At 43.0% G+C, this 26029-nt stretch overlaps 3 protein-coding genes, 1 long non-coding RNA gene and 1 pseudogene across 5 annotated transcripts in view; 3 read left to right on the top strand and 2 right to left on the bottom strand.

The window, feature by feature from the left end:
- Nucleotides 1–8905, bottom strand: part of LOC148380473 (uncharacterized) — a 32108-nt pseudogene extending 23203 nt beyond the window's left edge. The window contains exon 1 of the transcript XR_015854750.1: nt 8433–8905. The product of XR_015854750.1 is annotated as an uncharacterized LOC148380473 (transcript). The remainder of the gene's footprint in view (nt 1–8432) is intronic.
- Nucleotides 8906–13257: 4352 nt separating this feature from the next.
- Nucleotides 13258–15116, top strand: gatad1 (GATA zinc finger domain containing 1). The gene is made up of 5 exons (XM_088364318.1): nt 13258–13691; nt 14097–14219; nt 14298–14357; nt 14425–14608; nt 14759–15116. The coding sequence occupies exons 1-5, from the start codon at nt 13494–13496 to the stop codon at nt 14935–14937; spliced, it is 744 nt and encodes a 247-aa protein (XP_088220444.1). The 5' UTR covers nt 13258–13493; the 3' UTR covers nt 14938–15116.
- A 471-nt stretch (nt 15117–15587) lies between these two features.
- lrrc14b (leucine rich repeat containing 14B) lies at nt 15588–19350 on the top strand. The gene is made up of 3 exons (XM_088364291.1): nt 15588–15921; nt 16032–16663; nt 18457–19350. The coding sequence occupies exons 1-3, from the start codon at nt 15646–15648 to the stop codon at nt 19121–19123; spliced, it is 1575 nt and encodes a 524-aa protein (XP_088220417.1). The 5' UTR covers nt 15588–15645; the 3' UTR covers nt 19124–19350.
- On the bottom strand, nt 19349–20571 carry uqcrb (ubiquinol-cytochrome c reductase binding protein). The gene is made up of 4 exons (XM_088364333.1): nt 20476–20571; nt 19834–19902; nt 19598–19764; nt 19349–19535 (listed from the first exon to the last, which is right to left on the bottom strand). The coding sequence occupies exons 1-4, from the start codon at nt 20492–20494 to the stop codon at nt 19458–19460; spliced, it is 333 nt and encodes a 110-aa protein (XP_088220459.1). The 5' UTR covers nt 20495–20571; the 3' UTR covers nt 19349–19457.
- Nucleotides 20572–21556: 985 nt separating this feature from the next.
- Nucleotides 21557–23148, top strand: LOC148380469 (uncharacterized). Its single transcript, XR_015854760.1, has 3 exons — nt 21557–22706; nt 22842–22903; nt 23030–23148. It is a non-coding gene; the product is annotated as an uncharacterized LOC148380469 (long non-coding RNA).
- Nucleotides 23149–26029: the final 2881 nt, after the last annotated feature.

Genomic DNA, 26029 nt, shown 5'->3' with positions numbered 1-26029 from the left:
ACAGGAGGGATATGTTAGGGTTGATAGATATATGTTGATCCTATGCTTATGTTGGAATGTAACCTGTAATAAATAACCTAGCGAGATTAGTTGTATGCTTATGTTGGAATGTAACCTGTAATAAATAACCTAGCTTGTGTTGTTTTACACAACGTCGTAAAACACCCCCTAATATGCTTGGACCAGAGGTCAGGGGCTTCAACTCCATCCTATCCACTCTCACCCCCACCCTGTTTCTTATCAATAAAAATGCTCTTGCAAGAGGCCTGAGTCAGACCTCATTCGATCATCGCTGTACGCACAGTGACGAATGACTCCATTTGCAAGTGCTTAAAAAGGGCATACTGTCCACGTGTGGTTCTTGCAAAAATAAGTTAGAGTGAGCACCACTCTAACAGAGACCTCCACGCTCAGGTCACTGGCACCAGTTAGACCTGATTATAACACGCACTTCTGATCTCAGAGGCATCCTTCAAACACGCAGTCTCCACAGTGCAGACTGCGACACAGACCACTCCCTTGTGCTCTGTCGAGTCAAGCTACAGGCAAAAAACCCTACACAGGTCCAAACCAAAGGGAGCCCCCCCGCATCGACAGCAGCAAAACAACTGACCCAACCAAAGCTACAGCCTTCCTCTGTGCCTTAGCAGTCTCCCTCCACGACCCACCCCTGTCCAGCTCTGCCCAGCAGTACTGGGATGGCTTGAGGGATGCCACACACAGCACGGCCCTGTCAGTCTTTGGCAAAAAGCAGGGAAAGCCAAACGACTGATTCGATGCCAATTTAATTGGCACCATCATTGGCACCAATCCTTGAAGAAAAACACGTCGCACTCACAAATTACAAGCACACTCCAAACACCAAAACTCTACAGGCCCTCCGATCTTCTAGGGGGAAATTCCAACAAGCCGCTAGACATTGTGCCAATGACTATTGGCTACAGCTCTGCAGCAACATTCATGCAACTGCTGACACAGGCAACATCAGACTCATGTTTGACGGCATCAAAAAGGCACTTGGACCATCACCCCGCACAATCGTCCCGTTGAAATCAGTTTCGGGAGAAACCATCGCTGAACACTCTAAGCAGCTGGACCGCTGGGTGGAACACTACTCAGAGCTCTATGCCAGGGACAATAGTTTCTCTGATGCAGCCCTCAGGCGTGTAGGGCATCTACCTGTTATGGAAGAGCTCGACATGGAACCAACGACTGAGGAACTCAGCAAAGCAATTAACAGCCTGCCCAGTGGAAAAGATCCAGGCACCGATGGGATAACAGCCGAAGTCCTCAAGTGTGGGAAGCCTGCTCTTCAGGATAGACTGCACAAGCTCTTATGCCTGTGCTGGAAAGAAGGCTCTGTCCCACAGGACATGAGAAATGCCAACATTGTCACCTAGTACAAAAACAAGGGAGACAAGAGTAACTAACAACTACCGTGGCATCTCCCTACTCAGCATTACCGGTAAGCTCTTTACTCGAGTTGTACTAAATAGACTCCAAGTCCTCGCAGAGAAGCTCTACCCAGAGTCACAGGCAGGGTTCAGAGCAGGAAGATCAACTCTGGATATGATCTTCACCCTGAGACAGCTGCAGGAGAAGTGCAGAGAACAACATAAACCTCTCTACATGGCCTTTGTTGACTTTACCAAGGCTTTCGACCTGGTGAGCAGGAGCGGCCTCTTCCAACTGGTGGAACGGATAGGTTGCCTGCCAAAACTCCTCAGCATCCTTCAGTCTTTCCACACTGGCATGAAAGGTACTATCCAGTACGACGGGTGCACTTCTGAGCCCTTTAACATCCGCTGTGGTGTCAAACAGGGATGCGTGCTGGCACCCACTCTGTTTGGGATATTCTTCTCTCTCCTCCTGTGCCAAGCCTTCGGAGCATCAACTGAGAGAGTTTACTTACAGACTAGGACAGACAGCAAACTATTCAACCTATCCTGACTGAGAGCAAAAACCAAGGTCAGACCACTCACCATTCGGGACATGTTGTTTGCTGATGATGCAGCACTGACAGCACACACTAAGGAACACCTGCAGATTCTCCTTGACCGGTTCAGCCAAGCATGTCAGGACTTCAACCTGACCATCAGCCTAAACAAAACCAAGACAATGGACCAGGGGACCACTGTCCCACCCTCCATCACCATCAACAACTACACACCGGAAGCTGTAAGCAGCTTTATCTATCTTGGGTCTACCATCACCAGCAATTTGTCACTCGATGCTGAAGTCAGCAGCCAGATTGGGAAAGCAGATTCTACCTTTGGAAAACTGACACCCAGAGTATGGCAGAACAGCAAGCTCACCATCCATACAAAGATGCAAGTGCACAGGGCCTATGGCAGCGAAGCCTGAACTCTTTATGCACATCAGGAGAGAAGGCTGAACTCTTTCCATCTGCATTACCTGAGACGCATACTGGGCATCACCTGGGGGGACAGGATCACAGACAGTGCAGTCCTGGAGAGTGCACAGCTCCCCACTATGCTCTCCCTGCTGAAGCAGCGGCGTCTCCGTTGGCTGGGCCATGTCTGTCGGATGGAAGACGGTTGTATGCCAAAGGACATCTTACGTATATGCAGAGCTAAAATCAGGCAAAAGGCAAGTAGGCTGCCCACTGCTCCGCTACAAGGATGTCTGCAAACAAGACCTCAAATCCTTCAACATCAACCCAGCCACCTGGGAAGACGTCATCCAGGATCACCACAAATGGCAACAGGCTCTCTGAAACGGGCTGCAGACCTACGAAATCACCCTGGCTCAACATCGAGAAACGAAAAGGAAGTTGAGGAAGCAGCAAGCCACCATGCCCCCACCTTCACCGGCCCACACCTGTAACATCTGCGACCGTGTCTGTCTCTCACGGATTGGACTCACCAGCCACAGCAGACGCTGTGCAAAGAACACCTAACCTCCAGACACAATAACTCTATGGTCTTTCGAGACTGTGATGCCGATGATGATTTGACCAAACGCTCTCCTTTCAAAAGCACATTAAAAACATAACTAGAATTGCGTTTTTTTACCTTCGTAATATTGCTAAGATTTGTCCGACCATCTCGACCGGTGATGCGGAAACTATTACACATGCCTTTATTACGTCGCGCTTGGACTACTGTAACGCATTATTCTCTGGTCTTCCTAAGTCCAGTAAAAGTCTACAGTTAGTACAAAGTGCTGCTACAAGGCTGCTCTAACGAACAAGAAAATTTGATCACATTATCCCAATATTAGCCAACTTATATTGGCTCCCGGTCCATTTAAGATGTGACTTCAAGGTTCTTCTATTAACCTATAAATCATTGCATAGCTTAGTGCCTTCATATCTTGTCGACCTATTTGTTCCTCACGTTCCGTCTCGTAACCTCCGCTCGCAAAACGCTAGTCTTTTAGTGACCCCGAGGGCCCAAAAAATGTCTGCAGGGTCGAGAGCAGGGGTGGGCAAACTTTTTGACTGGCGGGCCGACTTTGGTTCTAAATTTAGACCGGGGGGCCGAACCAGGAGCAGATGGATGTAGTGTTTGTGTGAAGTAATAGAAAGGACATGTAAAGGTCATTGCATAAAAGGTTTGTACTTTTAGTAGGTAGTGAAGAAATGGGGTCGAAATACAAACAGTCCTGCCTAACTACAAAAACAGATATTCTCAAACCTCACTGAATAAAGTAAATAAGCAGACAAGTATATTCACATATTAAATAAATAAAAGAAACATTTTAAGCATATAGTTATACCTACACACCAAATCAATAAAGAAGACATAACTAAACATTTTTGATAGGTGGTAATGACAAAGGTTTTTATAACTTTATGATCTGATATGTATTTCTGTGCACTTTGAAATAACAAATGTTTTTTGATACATTGCCTGAATAGCTTAATGACCCTTAAGGAACTGTTTAATGCATGCCTGACAATTTTCTAAATCACGGACACTGCCAAAGTCATTTAAAAATGTTCAGTACTTGATTATATTTTATGTTTTGATTAATGCTAGATGCCAGTTTTGGATTACTACTGAAAGTTCTGGACAGAGGGAAATGTTTTGCCTAACAATGAAAAGATGTGTGTCAAAAGATAGTGTCAAAATAAACAAAAGAATGCATGGTAAATGGTGAGTAAGAACTTTGCATAGTCAGGGAACATTAACAAATTGATGATGTCACAGCCAAAAGTTCACATAATTCCGTACAAAATGACAAAATTGAAAGAATGACGAACGGGCGGTGTGCGACAGTGGGCGAAGTGGATGTGCAAGAATGGTTTACAGGAAGGACACTTGGCGATAAAACCGGTCGAGGTGCCAGAGGAAGAGCGGCAGGAGGAAAACAACCAAGAACCAACCAAAGGTGATCGCCAAGGCCGAAAGACGGAAAGGAAAACAACAGCCCCCACACACACCGAATTGCCCATAATCAGCACCCACCCCCATGGAACCAGCTCTCACCGAACGAGCACCCACTCCCATGGAATCAAACTCTCCTGCGAAAATTGCCACACCCCCTGACTCATCACCCATCAAACTCGGCCCACGCTGGCATGTGCAACTGAATATAAGCTGACCAAAGAACCTTGAACATTGCCTTTTCTGAATGGAGACTCTCTGCTCTTGCGCATGGTCGCATGAAAGGCCCAACGCTGTATTGTACTTTCCTGAAAACAGAGCTTTCTTAACAAGAATTGTGACTGAACTCAACCAACCTGTGTAAGTCTAAATTTTGTTTCGGTGTCTTAGCCTTTTCCTAAAACTGAAGAAATAAAACAAGCACGCAGTGAGTAAATTGGACAACAGGTGATTGGCTATGGCTTTTGCCATGAGGCGTGAATAGCGCACTTCCCAAATTGTGGACCAAATCCAACAGTAGTAAAGCATGGATATTCAAAAAAAGCTTTTTGAAAACAAATGCATTTATTAACAGCATTAAAAAAATGTTTCACCAAAAAATTACTATCAGTAATTCTCATTATAAACGACATTGTTATTATGAATACCGTATTTTCCGGACTATAAGTCGCTGCGGAGTATAAGTCGCTCCGGAGTATAAGTCGCACTAGCCATAAAATGCCCCAAAAAGTGAAAAAAACATATAAGTCGCTCCGGAGTATAAGTCGCATTTTGGGGGGCAATTTATTCGACAAAATCCCACACCAAAAACAGTCATGAACGAGCAACAACAGGCTAAAGCTAGCTAAAACAGGCTAAACGATAGGTATGCTAACGTGACAAACACGAACAAAGAGCTGAGAACGGGCCTGACGTAACATATAGAGTGATTAAGGACAACTATTACATGAATAACATGTTTATAAAACCATCGGTGTCACTCCAATTTATTAAATCCATCGATCGTTCGATACGATAGCAACAGGCTAAACGATAGGTATGCTAAGGTGACAAACACAAACGAAGAGCTGAGAATGGGCCTGACGTAACATATAGTTATTAAAGAAAACGATTACATGAATAATACGTTTATAAAATCATCAGTGTCACTCCAATTCATTAAATCCATCGATCGTTCTTTGCCAACAATGGGTGCGCGCGGCTGAGGGTGCTTGCACTTCAAAATATTCCACAGGCTCATATAACGATAAACTATATTTCAAATAACTATAATATAAGCAATAATATTATCAAACCATCCGTGCACTTTAAATCCATTAAATCCATCGATCAAATTCCTCGTCCTTTGTCAACATCGCCGCGCGTGCGCCCTGACGTCAGCCTCGTCTTTATTCCACAGATCTAGTATATAACTATATTGTAGCGTTAAAGTATAAGGATAGACGTGGGTTTGGTAAACGGCTCTTTATTAAACAAAACAAACTTCCAAGCGTGTGGCGGCGTGGACTTCCAGACACGAGAGCTCCATGGCATAGGACCGGGCGTGCGTAATGGCCATGTCTGAGCCCCATGCACCGTTAGCGGACAGCCACTCAGCCGAGCACCGGCCCCCGACTCAGTAGAGTAGGAACGGGCGTGCGTAAAAGCCATAATAGTTTTTCAAACCTTCTATGTCACTCCAAATCCTTAATTCCTTCAAACTCTTTGTCCTCCGTGTCACTTAGAAATGATCACCGCTAATGATGCCGGTAGTCCTTACGTGGGTACGTTTATCCTTTATGTAAACAACCGCCGCACCGTCCCGTGCCACTGACGTCACTTGAAATAGTAATCCATTGGTACATCACGGTTCTCAAAACTTACTTTCTGCTGCTCGATTACTGTTTTCAGCTGCTTATTTTACAACTTGAATTTGTAACCTGCAAAATATGAGTTTCTTTTTGGTGTCATTTTTCTTAAGCCCACCCAGTTGATGAGTCACGGCCAACGGTGAAATTTAGAGCGCCCTCATCCAGTTTCGTCTGAAAATATAATTTTTTTCAGATGTAGTTTTTTGTTTTGTTTATTTGGTTGTTTTATTAAAGTCAAAGTCTGCTTTATTGTCATTTTTTCATATACCAAGACACACAAAGAGATTGAAATTACGTTCCCACTATCCCTCGGTGAGATAGTACACATATGCATACAAGCAACACAAAAAAACCCAAGAAGGCACAAACAATGAATAAATAAGAGTGTTGAATAAATGATAAATAAACAAATAATAATAAATAATAATAATAAATATAAGAGGAGCAAAAATGGAGCAAGTGTACATACAGCAGACAGTGGACTTGGATATGGTGCTTTAAAGTGTTAATTGCTTTATTTGATGTTTTCTCTATTTTTTATGTTTTGAATATGTTCAAGATAAGATATAAAAGCATGTGAAGTGATCAACTATACTAAAAATAACATGGGAAGTGGTCAACTATATTTGTAAGTAAGTGATGCCTTAATGATCAAGTAAAAATTTGTGGAAAAAAAACATACATAAGTCGCTCCTGAGAATAAGTCGCCCCCCCACCCAAACTATGGAAAAAAAACGCGACTTATAGTCCGGAAATTACGGTAATAGTTTCCATCACTTCTGCGCCTGCAGGTCAGATTTATGAAATATGTTTATCTAATGAAGTGAAATCACATCAAACGGCAAACATTCTGACCAAATACATCATCTTGAAGAATCAGTGAAAGAATACATCTAAATAAAGTAATAAAGAAATCAATAGTATTGTTGGTCTCCCTTATTTGCAAGTGCATCATGGTCTGGAGTAAAATTTGTTGTGGTAATTCTTAGTCTAGCGCTGAGGTGTCGGTCCTTTAACCTAGATCTGTGACGGGCTTTGTTGACATTCATGTGGCTGAACGTCTGCTCACACACGTAGGTTGAGCCAAATTGTCCACTCTCTTTTTTAAACACTCAGTGTCCACCTTTCTTTTCCTCGGGCCACTCATTTTAATGGAAGGGTTCCAGGGGAAGGTTTGTGGGTGGCATTAGCGTAAAACTGTATGTGAAAGCTCAGCGCGCGAATTACGAGAATGCTGGCGTCACAGCCCACACTCGAAATTCGGCACTGATGGAAACTACTTAGTATGTACACGCACTTGTGAGTGTGCACCGAGCTTTCTGACACGGCTTCCGGGAGTAAATGCGCGGGCAAGCGCTTCCCCATCTATTGGGGAAACATAGTAATTGCAGGGAAAATGACCCCAAAAAAAGTTTAATAATACAATTTATTCACGTTTGGCGGGCCGGATTAAATGGCCCCGTGGGCCAGATGTGGCCCGTAGGCCATAGTTTGCCATGTCTGGTCTAGAGCATTTTCTATTCGGGCTCCAGAGCTTTGGAATGCCCTACCAATGGATATTAGAACTGCTACCTCAGTAGAAACATTTAAGACACGTCTAAAAACACATTTCTATGATATGGCCTTTAATTAACCTGTAGTGGCCGATTAGGCTGGAGTTTGTGTTTTCGCTCCGGCCCTCCCGCGTGTGGAGTTTGCATATACTCTCAATGTCCGTTTTATTCAGGCACTTCCGTTTCCTCCCACAGAAAAAAAACCCAACAAAAAAACGTGCGTGGTAGACCGATTGAGCACTCCAAATTGCCCGTTGCTGTGAGTGCGAGTGTGGACGGTTGCTCGTCTCTGAGTGCCCCCCCCCCCCTGCTTCCCAATGACTGCAAGGATAGGCTCCAAGCACGCCCGCGACTCTCGTGGGGACAAGCGGTGTGGAAAATGAATTGAAGGATGGATCGCCATCTTGTTTTGAAAACCGGATGTGTTTAGTCAAAGTCAAACACTAATGCGGTGTTCTGCAGACTTAAACGAGCCTCAAAACGTCCCATAGGCAAAATTCTTAAACGCATTTGCTCAATGACATATGGCCACCATTACAATAAATGAAAATTGCACTGAAATAAAAACATATTCCTATTTGTAACGATTGAAGGCCGTTTTTAACAAAGTAAATGAGAGTAGGAAGTGTACAATCCTGCTCTGTGGAGCACAACGCGAGGCTGGATGCAAACCTCACCCATCAGTTGAAGATGTTGCTCGTTCTCTTTTATTCCACGAAGTTCCACCTTGTACTTTGTTGTCGTTCTTCCACACATGTTCACCCAACAATTCAACTAAATCCCAATAGATTCGCACTTGAGCTCTTATTGAAAATGTGGCGTCTTTCTCTTTGTTAGCGACTAAAGCATCAGCCCGCGCAGAGACTTAGTCGTAGTGATGGATGTCCCGTGTGAAGGCTGCAGTCCGTTCAGCACTCAATCAGAAAGAATTATTTAGCAGAGGGCGTTAGTTACGAATAAAAAATAATAAGAATAATAATAAGATAAATAAAAAAAAAATAAAAAAAACAGGGACAGAAGTTGCTATAGAAGGATCTGTACTACTAGTTTGGTCAGCTGCAGCTACTGATGTACTTTTTTTTTTCTTCTTTTTCTTCTTCTTCTTCGTCGTCTTCTGCTTCACCTTCTTCTCGTCATTTAACGCCGGACTTTGCCGCCTCCCCCCGGATGTGAACGTCACTTTTTTCAAGTTTTATATTTTAGTCTGTATAGCTGAAATAAGTACAGTAATTCCTCACTACATCGCGGTTCGTTTATCGCGGTTTCACTACATTGCTGATTTTTTTTTTCCAAATTAAAAAAAAAAAATTAAAGTCAAAGTAAAACTTCTAAATTGAGGAATTATGGCACAAAACTTGCCCACACCCCGGCAGAAGCCAAGGAGTGCCCACACAATTGCAGTGCCTACACTTGTACTATTTTATAAAAAAAAAAAATTGTTATAATAATAAGAGGCTGCTCCTGTTAGGGGCCGTGACAGCAGAGTAATCTTTTCCAAATCTTTTTGTCCTGTCACACCAACCATCTGCATGTCCTCCCGCACCACTTCTACAAAATTAAAATGCAACATCTTCATCTCTGCCACACTCTCCATTATTTTGGCCAGTTGAGATTTCCAAGCCTCGCTTTTAATATTCTTTCCCATAACTTCATGCTATGCCTGATCAACATAACACCTCTGTACCTACTGCAGTTCTGCGCATCGCTTTGGTCTGAAATAAAAAATAGGAACCAGCACCTTTCCTCGGGGATCTTCTAGCTTTTTAAGGATTTCTGTTAAACAATCTGGTCAGAATCTCCCCTGCCATCTCTACTTGATAGTTCCATGCTGCCACTGGAATTTCATCTGGGCCAATTGCCTCTCCTCTCTCCATCTTGACATATGTCTGGGTATGAGTTTTATCTATACTTATTTTTCTCACTCATTGGCAGCCCCACAGAGGGACTTGAAGCGGCTCCACAGAGAGACGTGGTGTGCCAGCAGAGGGACCCTGGTAGTATCAATGGTTTTGGTGACCTCAGTTAAACTGAGGTCAACAGAGAGAGTGACGAAATTGGGTCGAAAAACAATAAGTCCTGCCTAGCTACAAAAACAGATATGCTCACACCTCATTGAATAAAGTACATAAGCAGACAAATATATTCACATACTAAATCAATCAAAGAAAAATATTAAGCCATAAATATACCTACACACCAAATCAATAAAGAAGACATAACTAGACATTGTTGATATGTGGTAATGACTAAAGTTTTTATAAATTTATGATACGATATGTATTTATTATGTTGACCAACCAACGAAATTCTCCAAAATTTCATTTTTCTACTCTCATTTCTACATTTCTCTACCAATTCAACCCATTCTAACTTTCAATCATTCATCTTTTGCCTACCTATTCCACAACTTCCCACTTACCAAAAATTCCAAACTTTCAAATTTGAAATTCAACCCAATTCTCCAAAATATTGTTTTTCTACTCTAATTTCTACATTGTTCAACCGATTCAACCCATTCTAACTTTCAACTGTTCATCTTTTGCCAACCTATTCCACAACTTCCCTCTTACCAAAAATTCCAAACTTTTAAATTTGAAATTCAACCAAATTCTCCAAAATTTCATTTTTCTGCTCCAATTTCTACATTGTTCAACCGATTCAACCCATTCCAAATTTCAACTGTTCATCTTTTGCCTAACTATTCCACAACTTCCCACTTTCCAAAAATTCCAAATTTGAAATTCAACCAAATTCTCCAAAATTTCGTTTTTCTACTCTAATTTCTACATTTTTCAACCGATTCAACCCATTCCAACTTTCAACTGTTCATCTTTTGCCTATCTATTCCACAACCTATCACTTTCCATAAAGTCCAAACTTTCAAATTTGAAATTCAACCAAATTCTCCAAAATTTCGTTTTTCTACTCTAATTTCTACATTGTTCAACCGATTCAACCCGTTCAAACTTTCAACTGTTCATCATTTTCATACGTATTCCACAACTTCCCTCTTACCAAAAATTACAAATTTTCACCACAAATTCTCCCAAATTTCGTTTTACACTTCTAATTTCCACATTTCTCAAGTAATTCAACTAATTTCAACATCATTCGGCATCGTTCCACAAGAAGTTATTCAAAGTCTTCGCCTTCACACGCAATTTCTCCAGAAATTGCATTTTCTAGTTTAACTATGCTTCCAACCGTAGTTTTCATTATTAGTCAAAACATTTTCTTTCTGTCCAGAACATTCAATAGTAATCCAAGGCTGGCATCTAGCATTAGGCAAAATACGACGTCACATCAAGCATTAATCAAAACATAAGACATAATAAAGTACAAAACATTCTTAGACACCTTGGGCCGTGTCCGTGAATTAGAATAACATCAGGCATGCATTCAACAGTTCCTTAAGGGTCGTTATGCTATTCAGGCAATATATCAACAAACATTTGTTATTTCAAAGTGCACAGAAATACATATCAGATCATGAAGTTATAAAAACCTATGTCATCACCATATACGTATAAAAATGTCTAGTTATGTCTTCTTTATTGGTTTTGTGTGCAGGTATAATTATATGCTTAAATATTTTCTTTTATTGATTTAATATGTGAATATACTTATGTACTTTATTCAATGAGGTTTGAGCATATCTGTTTTTGTACCTAGGCAGGACATTTTGTATTTCAACCCCATTCCTTCACTAGCCCAAATTACAGGGGGAGAACATATCGTCACGGCGGCCCTGTGAGGATATGTCCCCCCCCCCCCCCCCCCCCCATTTTTAGAACAGTGAATCCTGGACTTCAAATGGCTTTTTTTTCTGTCTTCCTGAGGGTCTGTTTGGGAAGTGTGGCAAATTTGAACAGGTTGCCTCGTTTCTAGCCCAAGTTACATGGGGGACCACATCTTCACGGCGGCCCCGTGAGGATATGATCCACACCCCCATTTTGAGAACCGTGAGTCCTGGACTTCAACTGACTTCTATTCGGTCTTCCTGGGGGTCTGTTCAGGTAGTGTGGCAAATTTGAACAGGTTGCCTCATTCCTAGCCTAAATTACAGGGGGGAACAAATCCTCACAGCGACCCCATGAGAATTTGTGCCCCCCCGCTTTGAGAACGGTGAGTCGTGGACATCGACTGGCTTCTTTTCTGTCTTTCAACTGTTCATCTTTTTCCTACCTATTCTACAATTTTCCACTTACCAAAAGTCCAAAATTTTCAATTTTGAAATTTACGCCAAATTCTCCCCCAACATTTTTTTCCAACTCTATTTCTACATTTTTCAACCGATTCAATCCGTTCCACCTTTCAACTGTTCATCATTTTCCTAGCTATTCCACAACTTCCCACTTGCCAAAAATTACACATTTCCAATTTTGAAATTCACCACTAATTCTCCAAAATTTCGTTTTACACTTCTATTTTCTACATTTCTCAAGTAATTCAACTCATCATCATTCGGCAGCATTCCCCAAGAAGTTATTCAAAGTCTTCGCCTTCACACGCAATTTCTCCAGAAATTGCATTTTTTATTTATTATTATAATTATTATATATATATAATAATAATAATTATTATTAATTTAACTAACTCAGATCTGCTTTTCTGGAACTGAATACTCAAAGTCAACCCAGGGTTCAGGGATAAACTCAGTGTATGTTGAACCTGCTTTCTGGGATACCCCACAGGTCACCCTAATTTACTATGTGATAACAACAACCACATTGCATCCACAATCTCTTGCTGGATGTCAATGCAGTCTGAGGTAAAACAGGACAGGCATGCACTTTGGAATTGTTACCTGCAAGAGATTGCACACACACGCACGCACGCACGCACACACACACACACACACACACGCACACACACACGGATCGTTTTGGGCGGTAATTTGGTCAGTGTCGCGCTGTTAGAAGAACCAATCAGAAGCAGAGTACCCGTCGCAAGAGCCGCTTATGCGCTTGCTTAAATGTCCGTTAAACGCAAAAACACCAATAGGATTGCTCCCATGGAAATCCCACCCACGCTTCATGTTTTTGTCAAAACTGCAATCAAAGAAACTGGGAGCAGAAGCAAAGAATCACGGAGCAGAACCAAAATATCATGTAGCAGAAGCAAAGTATCACGGAGCAGAAGCAAAATGTCAGGGAGCGCAATAAAATATTTTACACCAGTTCACAATCATTTTCTTGCAATCTTGCATTTTTTATTTGAATTCTTTTTTTTTTTTTTGCGTTTGGTATTTTTAATAGATTTTTTTTTTTTTTGCTTGCGGCTTGATATCTTTTGCTTGCGTTTTAAAAAGTTTCGTTCAACTTATTGACACAAAACAAACACCATAGCCACATTGTCTGTAAAACATCATACAGTATTCAGTTTGTTTTTTGAAATGTTAATTTGTTTTGGCTTTTGGTCATTTTATTTCTGAAACGTTAATTTGTATTAGAACATTAGATAATCGAAACCATCAAGCACCAATTCGGCAGGTGGCAGCAAACCCATCACAACAAAAACAGCAACGAAGAAGATCTTGTTTTTCTTTAGCTCCGTCAATCAATAAATACACGTTATAAAAGACGATTTTATTGTAATAAGTGGTCTTCTTCGACCTAAATTCATCTTAGTTTAGCCGTCACGTTAAAGGAGTCATCCTACAGTCTTCGGTGCACTTGTATGGCGTTTCCGGATGAAAACCAGCTAGCAGGATATTTTTATTATTGATTGTGTGAAGAATGCCGCTGGGCCTGAAGCCATGCTGCGCCCTCTGCAAGACCAACTCGTCGTCCATGTGGAAGAAAGGAAATCAGGGAGAGATTTTGTGCAATAATTGCTCGGTGAAGAGCAGCATCGTTACCAGCGGTGGTGGCGGCGGCCCGTCGGCAGCCTCCGCGTCGTCTAGCACTCAGCCCAGCAATGGTGGAGGCAAGCAGGTAAGGAGACAGATTGGGACCAATCGCACTGAAATACACGTGGCAAACTATACGCTTGGATCGTCTTCAAATATATATAATATATGTAAATAGTCATGTGGGGCCACATTAGGTGTAAGATTTTTTAAATTAACTTGGATAATTTTTTACAGGTACTGACAATAATGGAAAATTATTGGAGTCAGGAGCGAAGAAAGTGGAAGAAGGAAAGGAAAGATGAAAAAGAAGGTGGTGAGGAATTAAACTAGGAAAGAGCATAGGAAAGAGGTAGGTCAACTAGGGAAGAAGGAAAAGCAGGAAGTGAGGAGGTTAGCACAGAAAAGATGTCAGGGAAAACTTGCAAGTGTAATCAACTGTCAAAGTATTGTCTGGAGCAGATTAAAAAAAAAAAATTGTGCTGTTCAGTCAAAGCAGGAGATCCACAGGCGGTCGGCGCGTCTGAGGAGCACCAAGTATAAAACCCCAGCGTCCGAGAAGAAAGTGTCCACCAAAGGCAAGGGCAGGAGACACATTTTCAAGCTCAAAAATGTAAGTTAAACCTACATCTGTGGCTTTCATGCACACTATTTGTCCCCCGCCTCATAAACATTCATCTCTGCACTTCAGCCAATCAAAGCGCCCGAATCCGTCTCCACAATTATCACAGCGGAGTCGGTGTTTTACAAGGTACTCGGACCCTTTTGCCCCCCTGCCGTCACGTTGGATTTTTCTAAGCAATACGGCACCATGGCAGGGTGTGTACTACCAGATCGGCGACGTGATCAAGGTGACTGACGAAGAGGACGGGAAGGCCTACTATGCCCAGATACGAGGCTTCGTTCAGGACCAGTACTGCGAGAAGAGTGCTGCGCTCACCTGGCTCATTCCCACACAGGCTAGCCCGAAAGACCACTTCGACGCCGGCACCTATATTTTGGGTGAGCGAGATGCCGCCCACTGCCAAATGCCAGGTTTTGTGATACAGAAATAAAACTAATATAGCCAGCTAGAACATCTGAATTTAAGATTAATTGCAGGCCTTCAAAATGGCGGCATGTGTGTAATTTGTTCTTTGTGTCTGCTTTGAGGTCCGGAGGAGGACCTGCCCAGGAAGATGGAGTACCTGGACTTTGTGTGTCACGCGCCGTCCGAGTACTTCAAGTCACGGAGTGCGCCCTTCCCCACTGTCCCCGTGCGGCCGCAGAAAGGTTACATCTGGATGCACATTGGGCCCACGCCCGCCCATGCCATCAAAGAGTGCGTGTAGTGCGGATGACGTTTTAACAGACACGGACTCAAATTGACTTGAACAGTCACGTGATATGTTGTTTGTTTTTCTTGCAGTCACTAAGTTGGCTTTGCTTGTTTCCTTTGTGTCTAATGCCTTGTAAGCCTCGTTTTGTAAAAAAAAATATACATATATATATATATATATTTTCCTCTTGAGATGAGCTGTATTCTTACTAAAAGTATTTTGTTTGTAAATTGAAATAGTAAAAACATTACACTAAGAATAGTTAATTAATTTACAACTCAAATGAAAAACAAATCTGGGTAAATTCTCACAAGCATATATTTTAACTTGATAAATTGTCACTTAATTCGCAATAATATTTCAGATCTAAAAAAAGATATGACTATTCTTTTGACTCTATACAGAAAAACAGGTACTATTACTATTACTTTTTTATCTTGAAAAAAAAAAAAGATGATTCTTGTAAAATCGTTAGCTGTAAAAATTCAATTTCATGATGCAATATGACAATTAAACCCCAAAATAGTTTAATTCCCCCCCCCCCCACCACCACCTAAAAAATAATACAAGCACAGCTCAGCACACAAAGGTGACTGGCAAAGGACGAGAGACAGCTGTTCCTATAAATAACCAACACCCCCCCTCTCAGCCGCCGCAAGACCTCGTCTCAACAGTCAGAGCAAAACAAGGCAGCGCCAGTGACCTGCTTGAAGCAAAAGCATGAAGTCTCTGCGATTTCTCTCATGTGAGGCCTTCGTCTGCAGCGGTCCAAGTGCTGAGCAAAAGCTGGCCTGCGTGTCCTTTGACGCGTACCCGCCCCTCTTCAAGGCCTGCTACCTGCACGAGCGGCCCGAGTTGTTGAGAGCATTGGTGCGCACATGGCCGCTGCCTGAGCTGCACCTGCAAAAGCTGCTGTGCGAGACGCCTGACTGCCCCGACGACCTTACCTCGCGTACCTGCCGGCTGTGTCTCACTGCACTTTGTACCGGCTTGAAGGTATAGCTGCTTGTTTTTCCACAAACTGTTTCAGAATTAACTTCCCCGCCGGGTTTAACATTGTGAATTATTCAAGGTAAGCAGATTGCAGTTGTTTTTGTTTTGTAAAGGACTACGTGTTGTCCCCGCCGAGCACGTATGCCAAAAGCCTGCGCGCTGTGGACCTGACGTCCTTGAAAGATGTGGAGCGGCAGGAATGCCCGTGCGGGACCACCCTGGGCCGCTGGGCTCGCACGAAGCTGCTGAGCCAGCTGTGCTACGAGACAGCGACAGCCGTGCAGGACGACGACGCTGTGCCCCCCTCGGCATTAGAAGCCGCCATGGACGTGCGTCTTAATGGCTTCGTCACGGGCCGCAACTACCAGCTGGTGACGCAGGCCTTGATACTAGCGCGCCACTCGCCCCTCAAGCTGCGTTTCGTGACCTTCCGGGCCGATTCGCTCGCCCTCAAGCAGCTCTTCTACGTCCTGCGGCTGGCCCAGCCCGAGCATGTGACCAAGCTGGAGGTGGTGTACAACGTCCCGCTGGAGGCCGTCCACCTGGAGGTACTGCTCTCCAAGGTGGACTTCCCCAGGTTGCGCTCCCTCACGCTGCCGACAGGCGCGCTGGATGTCAGGAGGTTGGGAGCGGATGAGCAACAGTTGATGGGCGTGCTCGGTAACCTGATGGCCAAGCTTGGCAGCCTGACCGAGCTCTGTGTGGGATTCTCCACGCTCACGGGCCACCTGAGGAAATTGCTCAGGTGAGACCAAACTTGGAGTCCACGAATGACACCAAATTTAGCTATAGAATGCAAAATTCATCTTTAGTGGACTGGCAGTGACCGAGTGAGTTTGTTTCAGAGAAAATCTTGCATCGATACATCTGCATTCAATACAATACAAACCGGATTCGGATGAAGTTGGGAAATTGTGTAAAATGTAAATAAAAACAAAATACAATGATTTCAAAATCATTTTCAACCTATATTCAATTGAATACACTACAAAGACAACATATTTAATGCTCAAACTCATTAACTTTATTTTATTTTTCAAATAATAATTAACTTGGAATTTCATGGCTGCAACGCGCAGTAGAAGTTGGGAAAGGGCATGTTTACCACTTCATTACATCACCTTTCCTTTTAATAACACTCAATAAACGTTTTGGAAGAGAGGAGACTAATTCTCTTCGCTTCTCATGTGGAATTCTTTCCCATTCTTGCTTGATGAACCGCTTCAGTTGTTCACCAGTCCGTGGTCTTCCCTGTCGTATTTTACGCTTCATAATGCGCCACACATTTTTAATGGGAGACAGGTCTGGACTGCAAGCGCGCCAGGGGAGAACCTGGACTCTTTTACTTCGAAGCCACGCTGTTGTAACACGTGCAGAATGTGGCTTGGCATTATCTTGCTGAAATAAGCAGAAGCGTCCACGAAAAAGATGTCGCTTGGACGGCAGCATATGTTGCTCCCAAATCTGTATGTACTTTTCAGCATTTATGTTGCCTTCACAGAAATGTAAGTCACTTATGCCATGGGAACTAATGTACCCCCATACCATCACAGATGTTGGCTTTTGAACGTTGCGTTGATAACAGTCCAGATGATCCGTTTCCTCTTTGGTCCAGAGGACACAACATCCAGTATTTCCCCAAAAAATTTGAAAAGTGGACTCATCAGACCACAAAACACTTTTCCATTGTGCATCAGTCCATTTTACATGAGCTCGGGCCCAGAGAACCCGGCGGCGTTTCTGGATGTTGTTCATAAACGGCTTTTGCTTTGCATGGTAGAGTTTTAACCCACACTTACTGATGTAGTGATGAACTGTATTTACTGACAGTGGTTTTCTGAAGTTTTCCTAAGCCCATTTGGTGATATCCTTTACATACTCATGTCGTTTTTTTAAGGCAGTGTCGTCTGAGGGATCAAAGGTCACGGTCATTCAGTCTTGGTTTCCGGCCGTGGCGCTTACGTGCAGTGATTTCACCAGATTCTCTGAACCTTTTGATGATATTATGGACAGCAGATGTTGAAAACCCTAAATTCCTTGCAATTTTGCTTTGAGAAATGTTCTTAAAACTGTTCAACTATTTTCTCACGCAGTTGTGGACTAAGTGGTGAACCTCGCCCCATCCTTGCTTGTGAATGACTGAGCATGTTTGGGGAGGCTCCTTTTATACCCAATCATGGTACCCAATTAGCCTGATCACATGTGGGATATTCCAAATAGGTGTTTGATGAGCTTTTCTCAGCTTTCTCTGTATTTGTTGCCACCTTTCCCAACTTTTATTGGAAGTGTTGCAGCCATGTAATTTGAAGTTAATTATTATTTGGGAAAAAACAATTAAGTTTATCAGTTTGAACATTAAATATGTTCTCTTTGTAGTGTATTCAATTGAATAGGGGTTGAGAAGGATTTTCAAATTGTTGTATTTTGGATTCATTTACATTTTACACAATTTCCCAACTTCAACCAAATCCGGTTTGTACAAATACTGCAATACTACTACTTAAAATGATCTGTTTAAATTCAATAAAAATAAATCAGCCCCCTGCAGACACCGCTTGAAAGCTTGGAGCTGGCCAACTGCCGCCTGAGCCGCGTGGACATGACCTATCTGGCCAACAGCCTGCACAGCGGGTACCTGATGCGCCTGGACCTGAGCGGCCACCTAGTCCTTGACGACTTTGCCGCAGCCTTCGTCAAGCTGCTGGGCCGCTGCTCGGGCTCACTGGCCAGCCTGGTGTTGGAGGAGTGCGGCGTGGAGGATGGGGTCGCCTTAGTGGAGGCACTGTCCCGCTGCCGGGCGCTGGAGGAGCTCAAGCTGCTGGGCAACCCTCTGAGCGCGCCGGCCCTGCGCAGGCTCGTGAGCTCCTTGGCGGCGGGGTTCTCCAAGCTGAGGTATGTGGAGCTTCCCGTTCCTCGCGAATGCTACCCAGAGGACGCTGCGTACCCGCTGGACGACGCTACCCTGCTGCGGTACAACGAGGCACTCTTCCGGGAGGTCAGGGAGCAGCTGCTGGCGATCCTGGCAGGGGCCGGGAGAGGGGACATGGAGCTGCGCACCCCCCTCATGGGCGTCTACGACCCGGATATTCACGAGACCAACAATGAACTGGGGGTGTCCATGTTGAAGTCCTTCAACAGCGTGATGGAGAACTTCATGGCGACCATCACTGAAGTCAATGACAGGAGGGCACAAAAGAACAATTAAGCAGTCAGGTGGCTTCATTGATGCAATGTTCATCTTTGCCTTCATGTAGAATGAAGGAACTCGATGTCGCTTCTGACCCGAAGGCCTGGGCTTTGCCGTATCCCATCTCGACATCTAATGAATCTAATAAAACATTTGACCATGTCGCATACTTTAGAAAATGACAATGTATGCAATAATTTCCATGTCAAAAATGCTGACTTCAATAAAGATAAACAGCTGACCTTTTTTCAAAATGGACTCTTTAATGACTCTATAGGCTTTTATTTTATTTTAAATACAACACCAAGGATATTCGCGCAAGGATTAACCGGCCCCGCTCTCTTGCTTTCACTCATTTCTTCATCCATTCTTCTCTTTCTTTTCTTTCGCGGATGACCTCATCCAGGTACGGCATCAGGTAGGGCTCATCCTAAACGCACAAAAAGCGCTGTCAACATGTTGTATGTGAGGGCAAAGGGTGCACTACTGTACCTCCTCATATTTTGTCCACTGGTCCTTGGGGAGGATCTGATGCTTCATAGACAGATCCAGAGCTCGCTTGATGCGGAACATGCGGTCATTGTAGACGTTCTCCGGGAGCCTCTGCAGGGCCTCCTTTACATCGTTGTCCTCGTATATCGTGTCGTCTCGCATCAAACCTGCCACAGGGGAGTCGAAATTGAGCTTCTCTTCGAAGATTGAAGGTCATTTTAACTTTGTGTGCTTACCAAGCTTGTTGAAGCCACTCAAGCCATAGTACCATTTGCGTACACTCTCCAGAAGCCTGCCCGAAGCCACTGTGTTTTTTATTATGGGGGGGTATTTCACACAAACTTGATATTACTTTTTACATGCTAAAACGTTGACAACCAATTATTTAAGTCAGTGTTTCTCAACCAAGGTGTTGTGAGGGGTTATCAAAACCTAATGTACATAAGTAACCTGCATATACACCTTTATGCAATGTTTTGGTAAGTGCTGTGCCTTAAGATTTCTTTTCTCCCGATAAGAAATATTTGTATCGGGTCAAGGAAGGTTGAGAAACACTGCTTTAGACGCGATCATCAACGTCACGAAGTATTGAATTTAATACGAAGCAATCGTTAATTCACTTTGGGAATATTAAAGAGATGTCATCAATCCTCGTGTACTGTGAGCACATTAGCTCAAAATGCAGGTTAGCCATTAGCATCTGCTAGCAGGCAGGACAAGGACAAACGCGTTTCAAAAGAATCCAAAAGCAAGCTAATGTTTGCGTTACAGAACTCGAAACGAGTGGTACATATCACAGCTGCTTGCTTAACTTGACAGTGCCCACTTCAGAAGAAGAATAAACATTCGATATTTTTTGATGGGGAGGAAAATTTTACCTGGTACCCTGGCCGCCATGTTGAACTTTGGGGAGCACTGCGGTGCATCGTGGGTAAGGAACAGTCCGGTGTTGTGCTCGATTTGGTTCCCCCGTGAGATTTTGTTCCCCCTGCCGCGGGAGCGCGCACAGCTTGTTTGGAAAGCGAAAAACCGATGCCGTACGGCGTCGTACGGCGTCAGCACTATGTTGTTTTCAATAAAAACATGAAGAACTCACGTTTGCGTCAGTCAATTTTAATTTTTATAAGGGATTATTGTCATTTGATGTCTTTAAATTCATCCGCGTTCTGCCATTGAAGCGGGGTGCATTCAAAGACCTGTCGTAAAGACGGAACACTCACTCACTTCACCAAAAAGCAAGGATATAATTACGTGAGCTCTTTGCATAAACCTCGATGCAAAGAAACTCCTCCTTTTGGGTACCGTTACATGCTACAAGGGGTATATATTACAAAGGAGACTTTATTCTTAATTGTAATCATCATTCATCCATCCATTTTATTACTCAGGTATTTTCAAAGCAAATTAATATTGTTGCATTTATTAATTTGCTTTAAAATGACAGCGCAATATAATTAAAAGCTGACACTCTAGCAATGTCAAACGTGTTAGTTTAAGAAAAAGCCAAGATTGTGATCAAATCTTTCATAACGACAATGATTTGAGTGAATTGATTTGAATGAATAATTGAGAAGACATTTCAGTTCTGAAGGCTCCTTTTGTCCCAAGCAAAGTGAAAGGTGGTGGGATAAAAATTGTAACAGGAACGCTATAAAAAATGTCAAGCCGTGAATATTTGTGCCCCCCTCCCATTTTGAGAACGGTGAGTCCTGGACATCGACTGGCTTTTTTTCTGTCTTCCTGGGGGTCTGCTCAGGTAGTGTGGCAAATTTGAACAAGTTCCCTCATTCCTGGCCCAAGTTACAGGGGGGGAACAAATCCTCACGGGTGCCCCGTGAGGATATGTTCCCCCCCCTTATTTTGAGAACGGTGAGTCCTAGACTCCAGCTGTTTTTTTTCTGTCTTCCTGGGGGTCTGCTCAGGTAGTTTGGCAAATTTGAACAAGTTCCCTCATTCCTGGCCCAAGTTACAGGGGGGGAACAAATCCTCACGGGTGCCCCGTGAGGATATGTTCCCCCCCCTTATTTTGAGAACGGTGAGTCCTAGACTCCAGCTGTTTTTTTTCTGTCTTCCTGGGGGTCTGCTCAGGTAGTGTGGCAAATTTGAACAGGTTCCCTCATTCCTGGCCCAAGTTACAGGGGGGGAACAAATCCTCACGGGTGCCCCGTGAGGATATGTTCCCCCCCCTTATTTTGAGAACGGTGAGTCCTAGACTCCAGCTGATTTTTTTCTGTCTTCCTGGGGGTCTGCTCAGGTAGTGTGGCAAATCTGAACAGGTTCCCTCATTCCTAGCCCAAGTTACAGGGGGGGAACATATCCTCAGCTGTTTTTTTTCTGATGATTTGTGCAGTGATACTGTTATTAATGCACTTTATCAACGTCTTTGGCCTTATTTGGGTCAAACAACTTTGTTTCTTTATCATATAACATACATAAAAATAATGACTTTAAACTTTATTAAGAAAAAAATATATATTTTTTTAAATAATGAAATAAAAAAATAAAAAATATTAATAAAAAAAAAAAGCAAAATGGTCTTCAAGCAAGGTTCAAATATTTAGCATTTATTTTCTTTACATGCTGTACACAAAAAACAGCCTTCGGTTGAAGGCTCCCCGACACATAAAAGATGGAACCACCTGCAACACTCGTCACACTGAATCTGCTAAACAAAGAAAAAAGCAAGATCATACAACGCAGCACATTTACAATAATTTACAACGCATGTGTCATTCAATATATTTCTTAATCATCACATGCATTAGTTAACAAGACCTGACATAATTACCCATCTGTCGTCTGTGTCATGTGTATCACTCAATTATGCAAAAACTTAATCAAACATTACTCAAAACAAAAAAACTAATTTAGAGTTCATACAACAAAGAACTAAAACAAATTATTGTCTGACAGTTGAATTTTTTGTACGATATATAGGCTAAAGATGGCAAACATTTAAGGCATTCTTTATGCACTGTCAACATCTGACATTGTCTTTTTCAGTTTGCAGAACATCTTCTTTCAAATGAAGAAATAGATTTCTCATCAAAGGCACACGATATAAATAGGTACAGGCTGCAAATTGTCACCACACTTCTATTAGAGACTGGTAAGTAATATGCACCCAAGAGATGTTATTGCCACCCAAAGAATGGTCCTGACTGTGCTATCAATGCTATATACAACTCAGTTAAGTTTTACACAGGGAAGTACGATAGCAATTCTTCTGTCTTTGTTTTCACAGATGATTTATCTGACTTGTGCTTTGTTTGTGGGGAAGCTACACATGACACAGACGACAGATGGGTAATTATGTCAAGTCTTGTTAACTAATGCATGTGATGATTAAGAAATATATTGAATGACACATGCGTTGTAAATTATTGTAAATGTGCTGCGTTGTATGATCTTGCTTTTTTCTTTGTTTACCAGATTCAGTGTGACGAGTGTTGCAGGTGGTTCCATCTTTTATGTGTCGGGGAGCCTTCAACCGAAGGCTGTTTTTTGTGTACAGCATGTAAAGAAAATAAATGCTAAATATTTGAACCTTGCTTGAAGACCATTTTGCTTTTTTTTTTATTAATATTTTTTATTTTTTATTTCATTATTTAAAAAAATATATATTTTTTTCTTAATAAAGTTTAAAGTCATTATTTTTATGTATGTTATATGATAAAGAAACAAAGTTGTTTGACCCAAATAAGGCCAAAGACGTTGATAAAGTGCATTAATAACAGTATCACTGCACAAATCATCAGAAAAAAAACAGCTGAGGATATGTTCCCCCCCTGTAACTTGGGCTAGGAATGAGGGAACCTGTTCAGATTTGCCACACTACCTGAGCAGACCCCCAGGAAGACAGAAAAAAATCAGCTGGAGTCTAGGACTCACCGTTCTCAAAATAAGGGGGGGGAACATATCCTCACGGGGCACCCGTGAGGATTTGTTCCCCCCCTGTAACTTGGGCCAGGAATGAGGGAACCTGTTCAAATTTGCCACACTACCTGAGCAGACCCCCAGGAAGACAGAAAAAAAACAGCTGGAGTCTAGGACTCACCGTTCTCAAAATAAGGGGGGGGAACATATCCTCACGGGGCACCCGTGAGGATTTGTTCCCCCCCTGTAACTTGGGCCAGGAATGAGGGAACCTGTTCAAATTTGCCACACTACCTGAGCAGACCCCCAGGAAGACAGAAAAAAAACAGCTGGAGTCTAGGACTCACCGTTCTCAAAATAAGGGGGGGGAACATATCCTCACGGGGCACCCGTGAGGATTTGTTCCCCCCCTGTAACTTGGGCCAGGAATGAGGGAACCTGTTCAAATTTGCCACACTACCTGAGCAGACCCCCAGGAAGACAGAAAAAAATCAGCTGGAGTCTAGGACTCACCGTTCTCAAAATAAGGGGGGGGAACATATCCTCACGGGGCACCCGTGAGGATTTGTTCCCCCCCTGTAACTTGGGCCAGGAATGAGGGAACCTGTTCAAATTTGCCACACTACCTGAGCAGACCCCCAGGAAGACAGAAAAAAAACAGCTGGAGTCTAGGACTCACCGTTCTCAAAATAAGGGGGGGGAACATATCCTCACGGGGCACCCGTGAGGATTTGTTCCCCCCCTGTAACTTGGGCCAGGAATGAGGGAACTTGTTCAAATTTGCCACACTACCTGAGCAGACCCCCAGGAAGACAGAAAAAAAACAGCTGGAGTCTAGGACTCACCGTTCTCAAAATAAGGGGGGGGAACATATCCTCACGGGGCACCCGTGAGGATTTGTTCCCCCCCTGTAACTTGGGCCAGGAATGAGGGAACCTGTTCAAATTTGCCACACTACCTGAGCAGACCCCCAGGAAGACAGAAAAAAAACAGCTGGAGTCTAGGACTCACCGTTCTCAAAATAAGGGGGGGGAACATATCCTCACGGGGCACCCGTGAGGATTTGTTCCCCCCCTGTAACTTGGGCCAGGAATGAGGGAACTTGTTCAAATTTGCCACACTACCTGAGCAGACCCCCAGGAAGACAGAAAAAAAACAGCTGGAGTCTAGGACTCACCGTTCTCAAAATAAGGGGGGGGAACATATCCTCACGGGGCACCCGTGAGGATTTGTTCCCCCCCTGTAACTTGGGCCAGGAATGAGGGAACTTGTTCAAATTTGCCAAACTACCTGAGCAGACCCCCAGGAAGACAGAAAAAAAACAGCTGGAGTCTAGGACTCACCGTTCTCAAAATAAGGGGGGGGAACATATCCTCACGGGGCACCCGTGAGGATTTGTTCCCCCCCTGTAACTTGGGCCAGGAATGAGGGAACTTGTTCAAATTTGCCACACTACCTGAGCAGACCCCCAGGAAGACAGAAAAAAAGCCAGTCGATGTCCAGGACTCACCGTTCTCAAAATGGGAGGGGGGCACAAATATTCACGGCTTGACATTTTTTATAGCGTTCCTGTTACAATTTTTATCCCACCACCTTTCACTTTGCTTGGGACAAAAGGAGCCTTCAGAACTGAAATGTCTTCTCAATTATTCATTCAAATCAATTCACTCAAATCATTGTCGTTATGAAAGATTTGATCACAATCTTGGCTTTTTCTTAAACTAACACGTTTGACATTGCTAGAGTGTCAGCTTTTAATTATATTGCGCTGTCATTTTAAAGCAAATTAATAAATGCAACAATATTAATTTGCTTTGAAAATACCTGAGTAATAAAATGGATGGATGAATGATGATTACAATTAAGAATAAAGTCTCCTTTGTAATATATACCCCTTGTAGCATGTAACGGTACCCAAAAGGAGGAGTTTCTTTGCATCGAGGTTTATGCAAAGAGCTCACGTAATTATATCCTTGCTTTTTGGTGAAGTGAGTGAGTGTTCCGTCTTTACGACAGGTCTTTGAATGCACCCCGCTTCAATGGCAGAACGCGGATGAATTTAAAGACATCAAATGACAATAATCCCTTATAAAAATTAAAATTGACTGACGCAAACGTGAGTTCTTCATGTTTTTATTGAAAACAACATAGTGCTGACGCCGTACGACGCCGTACGGCATCGGTTTTTCGCTTTCCAAACAAGCTGTGCGCGCTCCCGCGGCAGGGGGAACAAAATCTCACGGGGGAACCAAATCGAGCACAACACCGGAAATGAGGCGTATGCGTAAATCGAGTTGGACAATTTTATTTTTTTTACAGAAAACGTGAAATTTCAAATGCAATTTAACACATTTTACATATAGTTTCAGATAAAAATAATGTGAGCTATTATTTGGTTTTAATTCAATAAGTGTAATACAGTGCTGGCAGTTGTTAGGTTACGGATTCTAGTTATTGATCTGACTCCAAATTGCGATCAACACTTAACACATAAATTGCTATGTCCTAATCCACACACTGGCGCACCTAACAATTTTGCGAGTTCGTTCTGTCAAA

The sequence above is a fragment of the Syngnathus floridae genome, chromosome 21, assembly GCF_059516105.1.
Source record: "Syngnathus floridae isolate MCC-2025c chromosome 21, RoL_Sflo_1.0, whole genome shotgun sequence".
Lineage (NCBI taxonomy): Eukaryota > Metazoa > Chordata > Actinopteri > Syngnathiformes > Syngnathidae > Syngnathus > Syngnathus floridae.
This window is presented reverse-complemented; position numbering and strand designations above follow the sequence as displayed.

Excerpts from the sequence above, each read along its gene's own strand:
- gatad1 (XM_088364318.1), top strand. The coding sequence starts at position 13,494 with ATGCCGCTGGGCCTGAAGCCATGCTGCGCCCTCTGCAAGACCAACTCG. Across the intron at positions 13,692-14,096 it reads GCAATGGTGGAGGCAAGCAG|TCAAAGCAGGAGATCCACAG; the intron begins GTAAGGAGACAG and ends TGTGCTGTTCAG. Across the intron at positions 14,220-14,297 it reads ACATTTTCAAGCTCAAAAAT|CCAATCAAAGCGCCCGAATC; the intron begins GTAAGTTAAACC and ends TCTGCACTTCAG.
- lrrc14b (XM_088364291.1), top strand. The coding sequence starts at position 15,646 with ATGAAGTCTCTGCGATTTCTCTCATGTGAGGCCTTCGTCTGCAGCGGT. Across the intron at positions 15,922-16,031 it reads CACTTTGTACCGGCTTGAAG|GACTACGTGTTGTCCCCGCC; the intron begins GTATAGCTGCTT and ends TGTTTTGTAAAG. Across the intron at positions 16,664-18,456 it reads CACCTGAGGAAATTGCTCAG|CCCCCTGCAGACACCGCTTG; the intron begins GTGAGACCAAAC and ends AAAATAAATCAG.
- uqcrb (XM_088364333.1), bottom strand. Across the intron at positions 19,765-19,833 it reads GAGTGGCTTCAACAAGCTTG|GTTTGATGCGAGACGACACG; the intron begins GTAAGCACACAA and ends CCCCTGTGGCAG. Across the intron at positions 19,536-19,597 it reads AGTGGACAAAATATGAGGAG|GATGAGCCCTACCTGATGCC; the intron begins GTACAGTAGTGC and ends TTGTGCGTTTAG.